The sequence below is a fragment of the Topomyia yanbarensis genome, chromosome 1, assembly GCF_030247195.1.
Source record: "Topomyia yanbarensis strain Yona2022 chromosome 1, ASM3024719v1, whole genome shotgun sequence".
NCBI lineage: Eukaryota > Metazoa > Arthropoda > Insecta > Diptera > Culicidae > Topomyia > Topomyia yanbarensis.
Window position 1 is genome coordinate 197599256 of NC_080670.1, and position 13617 is coordinate 197612872.

The following is a 13617-nucleotide window of genomic DNA, read 5'->3' on the forward strand; positions in this document are numbered from 1 at the left end:
AGACTCAGTGCAAAATAAAATTACCAAAGAGTTGTGTTGAGTATATATTTTCTTCTGTCTTCTAGACCAGAGTCAAATAACAAAGTTATAACAGAATGCAATTTGCATGGCAAGGTGAGTTAGATGGTCTCGTTAGTAGTTAAAATAACAGTTATCACGACTAATAATTAATTTTTTTGGTTATTGACTTAACTACCAATACCTTATTTAGGACTGGTGGTATCCAACAGGGAAAACGATCGAAAATGATGAGTGAAGCTTAGCAATCATGTGAGAAAAAAAATCCCCCAGAGGTGAGATACGAACTCGCAACCTTTAAGACTCCGGCCCAATGCATTACATTTGGCCGGAGTCTCAAAGGTTGCGAGTTCGAATTTAACCTCTGGGGCAACTTTTTTCACATGATTACTAAGCTTCTTCACTCACCATTTTCGATCGTTCTCCCCGTTGGATACCACCCGTCCTAGTTATCACGAGATACAGTTTTGATCGAGTTTTGTTATGATCTTCTGATCGGGTTAGAAGACAAATATACTCCACGTTGAACATGTCGAACGTTAGAAATTTCGTTTGCAAAAAAAATCTTCACAATCCGCAAAAGCAGCTCAGTTAATTATTTCTCATCTTTGTAAGTCATGGATCGTGTCTCGTCTCATCAGTATTTGGCATTTCTAAACAATCTTATATCACACTTTTCGATAAGCATTTTCATTTTTTCGCCGACCAGTTTATAGCGGCATAAGACCTAATTGCTGCCCTTGTTACGAATACCCGCTTTTATTTCACCCCAGCACACGTGTTGGCCTTGTTATCGCGAAACCGATTGCGATAACATTCCAAGGCGCCATGCCCGGATGTTTGCAGTTGTTGATAAGAATACTGTACTGAGCGCCACCCGCTCACCAGTCACCACGCTAATGGCGATCGAAAGAAAACTCATCGCCTATATCCTAATTAATTCTGAATTGAGAAGCTGGTAGGTTGAAGGAGCTCTAACCTTCCACTGGTTCTGGTTTTCCGAATTCCTAAATGTAAGTCGAATGAAAGACTGCGTCTAAAATGCCCTCTTTTAGATCGCAAAACGTTCATTGACCAAAGGGCTCTAATTGACTTGATTGATTCTTTATATCTATAATATATAATGGTGAAATTTCTAAAAACATCAAATCAAATGCAAAATGTCGCTAATTACTTCAGTTTTCATTCGGTAAAACCAACTTGAAGGTTGAATTTGTGTGTCTTGAATTCATCTCATCAGTAATTAGCACCAACTTGGGGCCAAGTTAGAGGATGTATCTAAACTAGTACCCAAATTAGCAATAGTTAGACATTAAATCCAAACAATCACGAACTATGTGACGCCTAGGGCAACTGGCTAAACCCGGCTGAAGTCCCGGAAAGCAAAGACAGAAGCTCTGGTTTGCTGATGAGAAAGCGAAAACGAATTCTTGTTTTTTGGCTAGGGAACCGAATGCCTAGCACTACTCAATATTTATACCCAAAAGAGAAAAATGGACGGATTAAGACAATTTTTGCACCACACTTAAGGGGACCTTCTAGATTCGGCGGAAAATCAAGTAGTATTTGAGATTTTGACGTAGGACTACGTCTTTGTTTTCGATGTGGGGGTGCATTTTGCAATTTCTACAAAAATGGTATGTAACGAAAAGAGGTCCAATTTTAAACGCATATAATTCAGCCATCTCACGATAAGTTTTCAAATTTTTTGAGCATATCGCCTTGGAATACTTCTAAGAATTCATGGCATTTAAAATTAAAATAGTGTAGAACCCAGTCAAAATATCGCGCATTTACACACAGAAGATGGCGCTTCCCAAGTCCGGTACGACAAATTTGTGCACCTAGCGCGCTACGCTTCTACGAATGACGTCATCATCGACTATTTAAAGAACGGATTTGGCCGGACAAGCTCAGTTGCCTGTTGAACGGCAGGCGGAGCAGATCACTGCGCTGTGTGTTTTCACAGCCAGTGTAGCTGAGTTAGAAGTCCGTTACACTGGCTGTGGAGCTACACCACCCAGTGCCGTCCAACACGCGACTGAGCTTGTCCGTTCAAACACTTTCTTTTGTGTTACTTATACTTTCTTTTGTGTTGTGCTCGTTTTCAGCACCCTTTTATGTACAATCTCGAATACAATTATTCGTACACAAAATCGTTTGTTTGGCTCCACTTGCAAAGCCGGTTAACATAGAATCGTGGTATTAGTTGTCTCTTTCGCCCTACCCATCATCATCAGCGTTGACTCATTTTGCTTTGTGCGCTTGGATTCAATATTTGAGGTGAATGTGTAGGTAGGAATATCTAATTTGTCACTAAATTGTTAGCGGTTGCATGCGTAACCTGTTTGATAGCAATCTGCGCTTTCATTGCGCAAAGACGAAAGTTTTCTTGTAACTAATTTACGCGGATCGACGGAAAGCACAACGACAGTTTATTATTTTCGTTCGATCAATTCATTGATTCATTTCCACTTCACGTGATTCAGTTCCACTCAGCCTATCGTATTTTGATTCTCCTTCGTCCTTCGGGATAATATATAAAATTGTTTTCGATTCTTGTATATTTATAGCTTCGATATATGATTAAGACCACTGCATTCGCTACATTTGTATGCATACTTCAGAAAAGTTACAATCATGACAAAATATAACCAGAAAGCATACACATGAAATGTGATTATATTGTCTAAAATTTGTTTTTTTTCATCGGTCCGAGATTTTTACCGCACACAATCGAAATGTTTTTACAATTTTTCAATGCTGATATTGTGCTATAAAGATTTAAAACAGTTCCAGATATTAGTTCGATCGCGGTTTTCTGTCCTCTTTCTTCAGATCTTCTCAAATAAGTTTAATCGGATACGATCTACTACAAATAAATGACCTGATAACCAAGAACTTTTAGTTCAATATGTTTATTGGTTGTGCTTAAATTATACGTAAGAAATATATTTGATTTATTATTATTCTAAATATACTAAGAAAATAAGTAATTTACATTAAGTAGTATAGTCCTACGTCAACAGTTCGTGCAATCCCATAGGGCTGCCCCTTGTAGTTTTTTTGTGGAAAAATGAAAAGACATACGAACTTCCTCTTTTGATCTTTTATTCGTTATTTATCTATGAATAAAGAATGTTGTCTTTTAATTTTTCCACAAAAAATTCTCTAATATTGCTTTGAATTTCCGACTAATCCAGGTGAACGTCCCCTTAAATTGCATTTGACACAAAAATCCAATTTAACATATTTGGAATCGATTTCTATCTCAAAATAATCAATTAACATAAATAATTAGTTTTTGAGGTTAGGAAGTTTCATGTTTTACTACATGAAAAAACAGCATCTTTTTATGTTAATAATTAATTTTGCTTGACAAATTACCCTGCCAAAAAAATTAATTAGAAACTCGGCGCCTTCGTAAAAGTTGTTGGGAATGCTATTGTAATCAACTTTGTTGAAGACGTGACAGATATAAGAGCTGTACATATGTACGATTTCGTTATAATCAAGTTACAATCATGCCAAGTTGCTGGTGATTATCCTCCTATAACGTATATGGAAAAATCATCAAATACATTTGGCCTTAGAGTTGGCAGCTACGGTAAACGTTTTGAGAATTTCAAACATTTTTGTTGAAGACATGAAAGATCTACTATGTATTCCGCATACAGAGTTATTATTCGATACCCTCAGAAGTTTTATTTGAACCAGTTTTCATCATCATAATAGTAGAAATACTGCAATATTGAAGGACTCATTCGATAGAAATATGAATAATAGTTCCAAACAATTTTAAATAATTGCTCCAAACAATTTTGTAGAAGGTCAAACAAATTTCAGAATAATGAGTTTTGTTGGATTAATTGATTATAAGGTACCGATTAAAAATATCTTATTTTATCTCGTTTTGTTATATACGTAGAGAGTATGTCTTCAACAAAGTTGATTGCAATAGCACACCCAACAACTTTGCCGAAGGCCTCTGGGGTCTTCAAGTATTTTTTGTAAGAATAAATCACCTATAAATACTTCTAGGATAATTAATCATCATACTAATTTCATAAAAAGATGTGGAAGGATTGCCGATTTCTCTTTAACAATCAATTCTAATTAAAAACTTTTTTGGAATTAGGGTAATGCGTCTATTATGGCAGTACACCCTATTTCGCACCTTTTGGTTTCGAATCAAGCATTTGGAATAATGACAATATTTTTTTTTTTGCTAAAACAGGTGTGCGAAAATAAGCTGAATTTATATTCCTTATTTGTTGTACACATATTTATTTTGAACTATCCTCTAAACCACATTTCAATGAATAAAATAATAAATAAAATAATAAATAAAATAACCTTCTTGAAATATCTACTAATAACTGGATGCAGCGGCGCTCAGCAAAACTACATGCTATGAACCGACAAAAACCGCATCATATCTCGTTATTCTGCCACAACTATATGAAGCATTGCACTGATACATACCTTTATTTGAGCTGGAGACTCCATTTATGATAAATTTGCTTACAAAGCACTCGTCAAAGGCTAGGATAGGCCTAGTGTTAAAATATTTAGAAATATGGTGGCACACATTATCGCCATGTTTTTTTTTCCTATACACCACCACAATTAAAACAAACTTTTTGTATCCGGCACACAGGAAAGAGTCAGTAGTGCAGCCAAACTAAAACATATACTTGAAAATATATTGTAATGCAATTTTTATTCAACTGTCTGCAGAAATGTTATTTTTATTTGGACATATTTGGTTCGGGATAATGAAATGTTTGATGTGAAACTAGTTATCACCAGTTGTTAGCCTTCGCATGATTATTTCCTGCGAGTGACAAAATAGGCTCATTGCCCTACGTCGATTGGCGATAGTTTCGACAAGACCGCAGTTCTACCTGTTCTTGACTCGAATAACCCGAACAGCCAATTTTACGGTCAAAAACTAATTGGTCCTCTTCATTAATCAACCATTACGTATATCACCAATGATTAATAATAGATTAAGTACCACCTTCACGGAATGGGGGTTTCGCTACCATGATGACTACTGACGACGATGTTCAGGTCGCGCAATCAATGGATGGCTTTATTGCTCAGGGGGGATAAACAAGTGGCACTAGAAGTTTCTGAGATATTTGTTTCTCTTTCATTCGCTGAAATGATGAATAAGATGACTCTTCGCCGGAGTGTGTATACTATTCAATTAGTCATCGCGGTGAATGGATGCATCGTTCAAATGCTGTTTAGGAAATTGTCGCATTGTTCGCAAATACGATATTGTACCGTTGATGGTGTATTGTTTGTGTAGATATAAATATTGAAAGGCTATTATGTACCCCACAGAACCTGTCAACTGATTTATTACGAGTAAATAATAGCTTTATTCTAGTACTTGAATGTTGCTCCTGGCTTCTCCGGAACAAGGAAAAAACTCACTTCTGTTTACTTCTGTTTGCCACCGGAAGTAAAAATGGAAAATCCTTCAAACCGACATGTGTCCCACTTGTAAACGGTTGCATCGACCCAATATGGTGTTTTAAGTATACTTCAATGACACGTAGCCTCCTTATTAAGTACTTTCGATAATATGTACATTTTGCTTCGATAGAATGAGTAATTTATGTTTTGAGTTTAATTTTTAGAAGATCTCATGATTTTTTCGGAAGCTTGTAGTACAACCAGCTTCAAGGGAATCATTACGAACTTTAAATAAGAGTTAAAGGCAATTCAGATAACCCTTCGAATTTCAGGAAGGTCAAACAAATACTAGAAAAATCCTACAAGCAATACAGACGTCTTACGAACTTCAGAGAATTTTTGACAATTTTGAGAGATTTTGAAGAAATTTTTCGAAGAGCTGCGACTGGGGCCCCGCAGGGCAGTAATCCCGAGTCTCTTATATCCATCTTATTCATTAACGATCTCTGCAAGTGAACCCTGTCTGGAAAGCCGGTATCTGCCGACGTCACGCATCTTTCGAAAGATAAAATCTGCTCGGGACTGTGTAGTCCTTTAACCTGGTGTCGATTTAGTTCTAGATTGGTGCAAACTGAACGGAATGGGGTTGAACATAAATAAGTGAATTTCTCGTTTCGTTTTATAAAGTGGTTAGATGTAGCCTGAAAAGTGTGTTGTCAATTGAAGACCGTGGCATTTTGTTTGACTGCACATTGAAATTCAACGACTATATCTCCACAGCAGATGCGTTATTTTTTTGCGACTTTCGGTTTCTTACGTAGAAACGGTTCATCTTTTCCGATGATCCGTGTATACCTTGGAAATACGCTGTTCAAATTTTGTCGCCACATAACGCAACTCAACGTGATCGAATTGAGCGAGGGTAAAAATGTTTTATAGGATATCCTCTAGGAATCTACAATGGTGTGACCCAGTTCGTTTGCCTCCTTACTCGAACCGATGTAAGCGGTTGAACATGCTAACTTTTGAACAGACGACGTGATCACTGGAAACAGCGATTGTCCTGAGCGCTACCCCGGAAAGTTAACCCAAGGATTCGGTACAATTTGGTGGATTCAGTTCCTCTGGAGTGAACTGGGTTCCATTGTCGCTGTACCATTCTAGCATGCCTTTGCTGTAATGGTTGCTGGCTAGATTTAACCAAAGCGTAATTGGAACATCGCAAGAACTTAATGAACGTTAAAATCCGTTCGATGAGCCACTCCCATTTGTATACTTCCGAAATCATAGCTTTGTCCATCACGAAAAGCTGGTTTTCATACCACAGGAACAGATCCCTTGCCAGATCATAATCATGGTATTAGTAGCCTACTCGGAGACGAATTTACTGCACAGGAAAGCGGTTTGCATTCGATTTTTTCGCCAAATCATAATCCGAGATTTTGGAGTCAGTCGCCATTAACGAGAAACGGTTCCACTCCGGTCTTCCCTTTTTTGTACTTAGCGGGCCGTTGTGAGAGTTTCTTTGTACTTTTTAATTACTTGAGCCACAGTACTTTTATGATAATCCTGCAATTTTGCCAGCTTCCGAGTTGATACTGATAGATTTTGAAGGTAACTTAGCACAATTGTTTTCTCCTCCTGCATGATAAGACTGGAAAACTTTGACGAAAAAATTCGTACGCTATGTGAAAGGTTCGTCTGAGCGACTTCTGTCGGGTTGCACCCAGACCCATTGGTATTAGAAGCGGTCACGCGAACCGCTCGACCACAAACTCACAGTGGAGGGTCTTTTTAAAACTTTTTCGGTGGTATCCAATGGGACAAAAAAAAGATCGAAATGGTGAGTGAAGCTAAACAATTATGTGAAAAAAATCCCCCGGAGGCGAGATTCGAACCCGCAACCTTTGGGGCTCCGGCCTAATGCACTAACCCTTATGCTATCCCTGGGTTTGATGACGGCCCAGAAAGAACATATGATTATCGCACTGGCGACGGTGATCGTACCCTGCCTGCAAAGCGAGATCACACAACGGCAGCTGACCACCCAACGCATTTGATCTATTGAATTTCCCCCGCTGGATATCGAAGCCCGGGTTTTTATTATCATCTGGTGTCTAATTTTAATTCAAATCACCATAATAAGATCACTTTTGGATGCTAAATGTAAATATGAGTTTTTTTGTGATTCAAAATATCCAAGATGGCCTTAGTATGGCGACTGAAATCCACAGTTCTTTTTATTCGGCTGAATTTAGTTATATTATTTGTCCGGAAAAGTTTCTGAATATGAAGAAGCATTTATTTTGATATGTATGGTTTAGTGATAATTTCACCTATAAGCGACAAAAAATTTTTTTTTAAAGAAATTCAGATAGACCGTTCTTGTCTTTGGCAAAGTTTATACATTGTATATTTGTCGTGATATGTATATTTTTTGAGAAAAACCGCATAAAATCAATTGGTAAACATTAACTATTTTTCTACGAGGGGCTGGCATAGCGTAGTTGGTGAATCGGTTGCGTTGTACGCAGCTCACCAGGGTTTGCTTCCCAGCCCCGCAAATTGGGTTAGAGATATTTCTCTTACTCGAAAAAGAGGCGAATGACTCCATAATAAAAAAAAAATTAAATAAATTTTTTTCTACGAACCTTCACATTGTTATTTCTTTTACAAAATTTTATAATGCGTTAAAAATATGATATCTTAAAAAAATATCTTAAAATAAATAAAAAATGTTTCATTATTTAATATGAGATAAATTACCGGTTCTATATACGTATATACAACTGATATAACTCCATTTCTCGGTGACGAAGCTTTTTGTGGAAAGTCTCTGGAAAAACACGATTTTCGGTGTTCACTGCCATTCAAAAACTACTTGATCGATTTATTTCATACTTTGCATACACATTTTATGTTAAAAATACCCAACCCCTACGTTGAGTTTTTGAGATAATTTTTCAATTAAGGCGTTTTTTGCTAATAAAATGGCGGAAATTCTATTTTTCCATAACCATCTTTCTACAAAAAATGGCAAAAAACTGATTTTTTTAACACTGAAAGCCTTACATCCCCCATCCCTTAAAGAGAAAAGAAACATTTTCAATGTAATTGCATGATGGAGAACTTATCAGTAAAAGAATTTTTCTAACAATAACTTTATACATGTTTTTTTTTTAAATTTCATACTAATTGACATACAAAACTGTAATTTTATTACAGAATATAGTTCAAAGTATCATTTTAAATCAAAATGCATTTAACAAAAATCTTCCAAAATGCGATAGTTGTCGAGATATATGGAATTTTGCTAAAAAAAACAATTCGTGTTGTTGCCCTTTTTAAAAATTATTAGCGTTACCCTATCATAAAATGTCAACAATCTAATGTTTATCGTTTTAAATACTTTTTCAGAGAATTTGGATCATGGAGCTTTCAATACAATAGTTTTCCTAACAACAACTTTTGACATATTTTTATAATTTATATTATTTGCAGTCAAAAATACAATTTTTAGTTTAATTTTAAACGTTATTTTAAATCAAAATTCTCATAACAAAAATTTTCTGAGATGTGGGTCTCAAGATATTTTAAATTTGGCTTAACAACACAATTATTTCATTTTATTACGACCTTTTCATAAATTATTCGCGTTTCTCCAACAACAACAATAGGTAAATCGTTTGAAAGCTATGGAAAAACAATGTAAATATTAGTCAATCATAGGGTATGACGACTAAACTATAGGTATACAGTGAAGACCCGATTTTATCAGCCCCCGATTTTATCGGCCCACGATTTTGTCTGCCCCCGATTTTATCAGCTTTTTGACCCCATTTTGTCAGCTCCATATAAAAATTGATAGTTGGTAGTTTGATGGGCTCTAGCAGACGAATCATGTTGATTTCGAGTAAATCCTTTCTTGAGCATATTTTTCTTATCTTAGAGATCCGGAAAGCGCAAAAATAAAAATTTCAATTTTGAATTTTGCCCAGTCAGACCCCCTTAAGGGAAATTTAAACTAAATAATCAGAAAGGGTTATAAAGCTATATCTAGTAGGGCATTGCAAAAAAAATTTTTTTTTGAATTCTCAAAGACCCCCCCTCTCATATTGTGACAAATGTCAAAGTAAGCTCAGATGCCAAATTTCACATCATTTGGACAATTTTAGACCCCCGCCCACTTCGCTTGATTTTTTTTGAAATTGGTGCTATGGAAAAATATGGAGGAAAAATACACTAAAAAAAAATTAAAATTTATACCTCTTTTGAAAGGAAATAATCTTAGTATTTGAATGAAGATATATTTGTTTCTAGAAAAATACGGGAAAGTGGGGTACTGGGTCATTTTGGCCCCAAAATCCCCTATTTTTAATGATTTTTCTGCTCCGTGATGCAAGTCATACATATTTTGTAGTTTTTCTAATGTGAAAAAATCTCAGAAATCGAACGGAACTCTTTTGACCTTAGTCCGAATACGAGAAGTTGGGGTTATAGGGCTTTTTGTCAGTCATATTAAATTTTATCATTTTCTCATGCATATATCTCTATTATTCTTCAATCAATTTTCATAAAATGTAACTTATTGAACGTGTAAAATTCTGAGGAATAAAACAAAAATAAAAACGTTAAAGGTAAAATTCAGAAACATCAAACTTTTTGATATTTACTCTACAAATCTCATTTTTTTATTATTTGTCCTAATACTTCAACTTCCCCTATTTTTCCAGGAATGAAACTTTTCTCATGTGATCCCTAAGCATATTTTACACTAAAAGTAATAAATTAAATAAGAATTTTGTTGTTAAATGGAGTTAATATGTGCGATTTTATGATAAAAATGTGAAATCGACACTATATGGCAGATAATTTGATGTTCCTGAATTTTACCGGTAATGAATCAATTTTTGTAATAATCCTAAGGATTTTCCACGTTCAACAAGGTATATTTTATGAAAATTGAGTGAAGAATAATAGAGATATATTCACGAGAAAATGATGAAGTTTAATATGAATGACAAAAGGCCATTTAACCCCAACTTCTCGTATTCGGACTAAGGTCAAAAGGGTTCCGTTCGATTTCTGAGATTTTTTCACATTAGAAAAACTACAAAATATGTATGATTTGCATCACGGAGCAGAAAAATCATTAAAAATAGGGGATTTTGGGGCCAAAATGACCCAGTACCCCACTTTCCCATATTTTTATAGAAACAAGTATATCTTCATTCAAATACTAAGATTATTTCCTTCCAAAAGAGGTATGAATTTCAATTTTCTGATTGCTACTTCAAAAGTTATTGCATTTAATGTATTTTTCCTCCATATTTTCCCATAGTACCAATTTCAAAAAATTTCAAGCGAAGTGGGCGGGGGTCTAAAATTGTCCAAATGATGTGAAATTTGGCATCTGAGCTTACTTTGACATTTGTCACAATATGAGAGGGGGGGCCTTCGAGAATTCAAAAAAAAATTTTTTTTTTGCAATGCCCTAATATCTAGGGACTATAAAAGAATATTTTAAGAGCTTCGGTTTCTTAAAACGAAAGAACGATTTTGTCGATGTCCCTGTTTTATTAGCCTAAAATTCACCAAGGGGTTATAAAAACGGGTCTTCAGTGTAGTTGAATTATATTTTGGTTGTTTTCATGTAGCTTTCAAATCGTTCACAATATCGCTTCGATATCCAAGGGAAACTTACAGGAAATTTTGTGGTCCTTTTGAAATACCTATTGTTGTTGATGAAAAATCGCAAATAACTTATGAAAAGGTCGTAATAAAATAAAATAGTTGTGTTGTTTAAACCAAATTTTCAATATCTCGAGAACTACTATATTTCAGAAAATTTTTGTTATGAGCATTTTAATTTAAAATAGCGTTTAGAATCATGTTCAAAAAGAAAATTATATTTTTGACTGCAAATAGTATGAATTATAACAATATTTCAAAAGTTCATACTATGTTGCATTTCGGCTTCGCCTCATCACCAAATTTTCCTCCTTAGGGTGAAATATAGCATAGGAATTTCAAAAGTTGTTAGGCAAACTTTTTAATTGATGATCCAAATACTCTGAAAAAGTTTCTTTTACGCCCTGTTGACATTTGATGATGAGGTAACGCGAATAACTTATAAAAAGGGCATAATTACACAAATTAATTGTTTTTGCTGAAGCAAAATTCCACATATCTCGAAAACTATTGCATTTTTGTTAAATACTTTTTGATTGAAAATGATGCTTAGAATTATATTCTGTAATAAAATTACAGTTTTGTATGTCAGTGTATATAGTTATTGTAGAAAAACTTTTTTACCGATAAGTTCTCCATCAGGCAATCACATTCAAAAATTTTCTTTTCTCTTTAGGTTTTTATTGACAAGATATAAAAAGATTAAAAAAATGGGTTCCTTCACAAATTTAAATTTTTAACAAATTTTTGTTTTTGTGAAAAATAACATTTTTTTCAGTGTATTTTTTTTTCATACAGAAGTATTCAATTCCCTGTAACTCGTTCTCAGACAGTTTTACTGTATAAAATGCAGTAATGGAACAAAAAAATTGAAATTAATGCGCGTAAAATCGTATTCGCTCTTTTGAAAAATTGATCTTGTATCAAAATATTGCAATTGGCAGAGAAAATCATGGAGATTAATCAACCGAAAACAACTACAAGGTTTTGTTCGAATCGGTAATGGTCATATTTTGCGGTTGCCGGGTTCTCATTGTGTGTCACACATTTGAAAGATATTTTCTCTGTTTCGATTATAGAGACAACCTTATACACTGAAAAAAAAACAGTTTTTTCGAATTAGAAACATTTCTGTAGTAAAATTTCTAAACCCATGTGCGGAGTTCGGAATCGAACCCAGGTTAGCTGCGCACAAAGCAAACGATTTACCAACTACGGGAAGTTTTTTTGAAACTCAATTTTTGCTCTATCAAGAAGAAACACGTACTGCAAAATTCAATTCAAAATTGTTGCATATTTTTTCGATTGATTTGTGTATACATTGTGTTATTTCGTTCAGTACAATAAAAGTAATTTATGATAAAAAACTCACTTCTGCTTTTCTGAAGTTTTGAAAAGTGGCCCCTATATTGAAAGGTTAGATGCAGTCATGTTAAGAAGCAAATTTTTCCCTGCATATGTGAAATGTTTAGTCATACCTCCATATCTAACCGTTTCGATGAAATGGTTAAATAAAATGTCAGTCAAGCACTGTTTTTGCCTCCCTTTATCTATTCGATGATGTTTAGTTCAAAAAATATTCCAAGAATGTCACCCAGCAGTTATCACCAATTGTGAAACCATAATCACTCTATTACTTGTCCCCTAGTATCCCATAGTCGAGCATTAGTCACCTCCACCACAGTTATGAGCTAGATTTATGGTGCGAAGACAAGCCGCCTGTGCGCACGCTGCTTGCTGGCTGCCTACAAAGAGATAGCGCGTGATGTGTGTCGTAAGATCTGTTGTTTTATGTAGTAACTCGGCGTACCTCCTAAGCTATACATATTAGTACCTACACACAAGCCAACAGTCTGTATGATATTAAAAGTTGCATAAACTGTCATTAATTATTCATATACCGCACCGGTTCTGTTTTATCTCGCGCACCGCCGTCGTCACCTTCGCTACCATCGTTGTCGTTGTCTCGCCGGCGGAACAGCCCGAAAATGTCGTCTGCAAGCACATGAAAAAAATTAAAACCATTATCAAACGGAACATTGAGCAGCGCATTTCAGTCGGGCAGCAGCAGAAAGGAGAAACCGGCGAAGAGGAGGAGGAGGATTCCGACGGTGATGATATGGTAAGAGCGATTGGTTTTGGGTCCGCTCGGTTGGTCCTGACCGAGGTTTACGCTATGCTGGATTTCGCTAGAACACCCTGTTGTAGTTAATTTTCCATTTTTGGGATCCTACATCATAGTTTAAAAACAACGAGTCACGTTGCCGGATCGAAACTATGAGTAGTAACGCCGCTCAGTTAAAAAAGGTTGTATGACGTGGAATCCTTTTCGCGTTCGTTCCAAGCAAAACCGACATGACATCATGTCCGTGAATGACTTTTGCGTGTCTGTGTATGTCTTCTCATTGATCATGTCTCGAATGCGCAACTCATCCATCCGACCGGGTCAAGAACTAAACACACCAAACCGACGACGGT

General features: G+C 35.5%; 1 protein-coding gene across 10 annotated transcripts in view; it reads left to right on the forward strand.

Moving 5' to 3' along the window:
• The window catches only part of LOC131687017 (uncharacterized), a 28424-nt gene extending 15058 nt beyond the window's left edge, over nucleotides 1–13366 (forward strand). For all 10 annotated transcript variants that reach the window (XM_058971059.1, XM_058971063.1, XM_058971069.1 and 7 more), the window contains one exon: nucleotides 13121–13366. In XM_058971059.1, coding sequence (XP_058827042.1) covers nucleotides 13121–13351 — 231 coding nt within the window. In that variant the 3' untranslated portion in view covers nucleotides 13352–13366. The remainder of the gene's footprint in view (nucleotides 1–13120) is intronic.
• The last annotated feature ends 251 nt before the right edge of the window (nucleotides 13367–13617 follow it).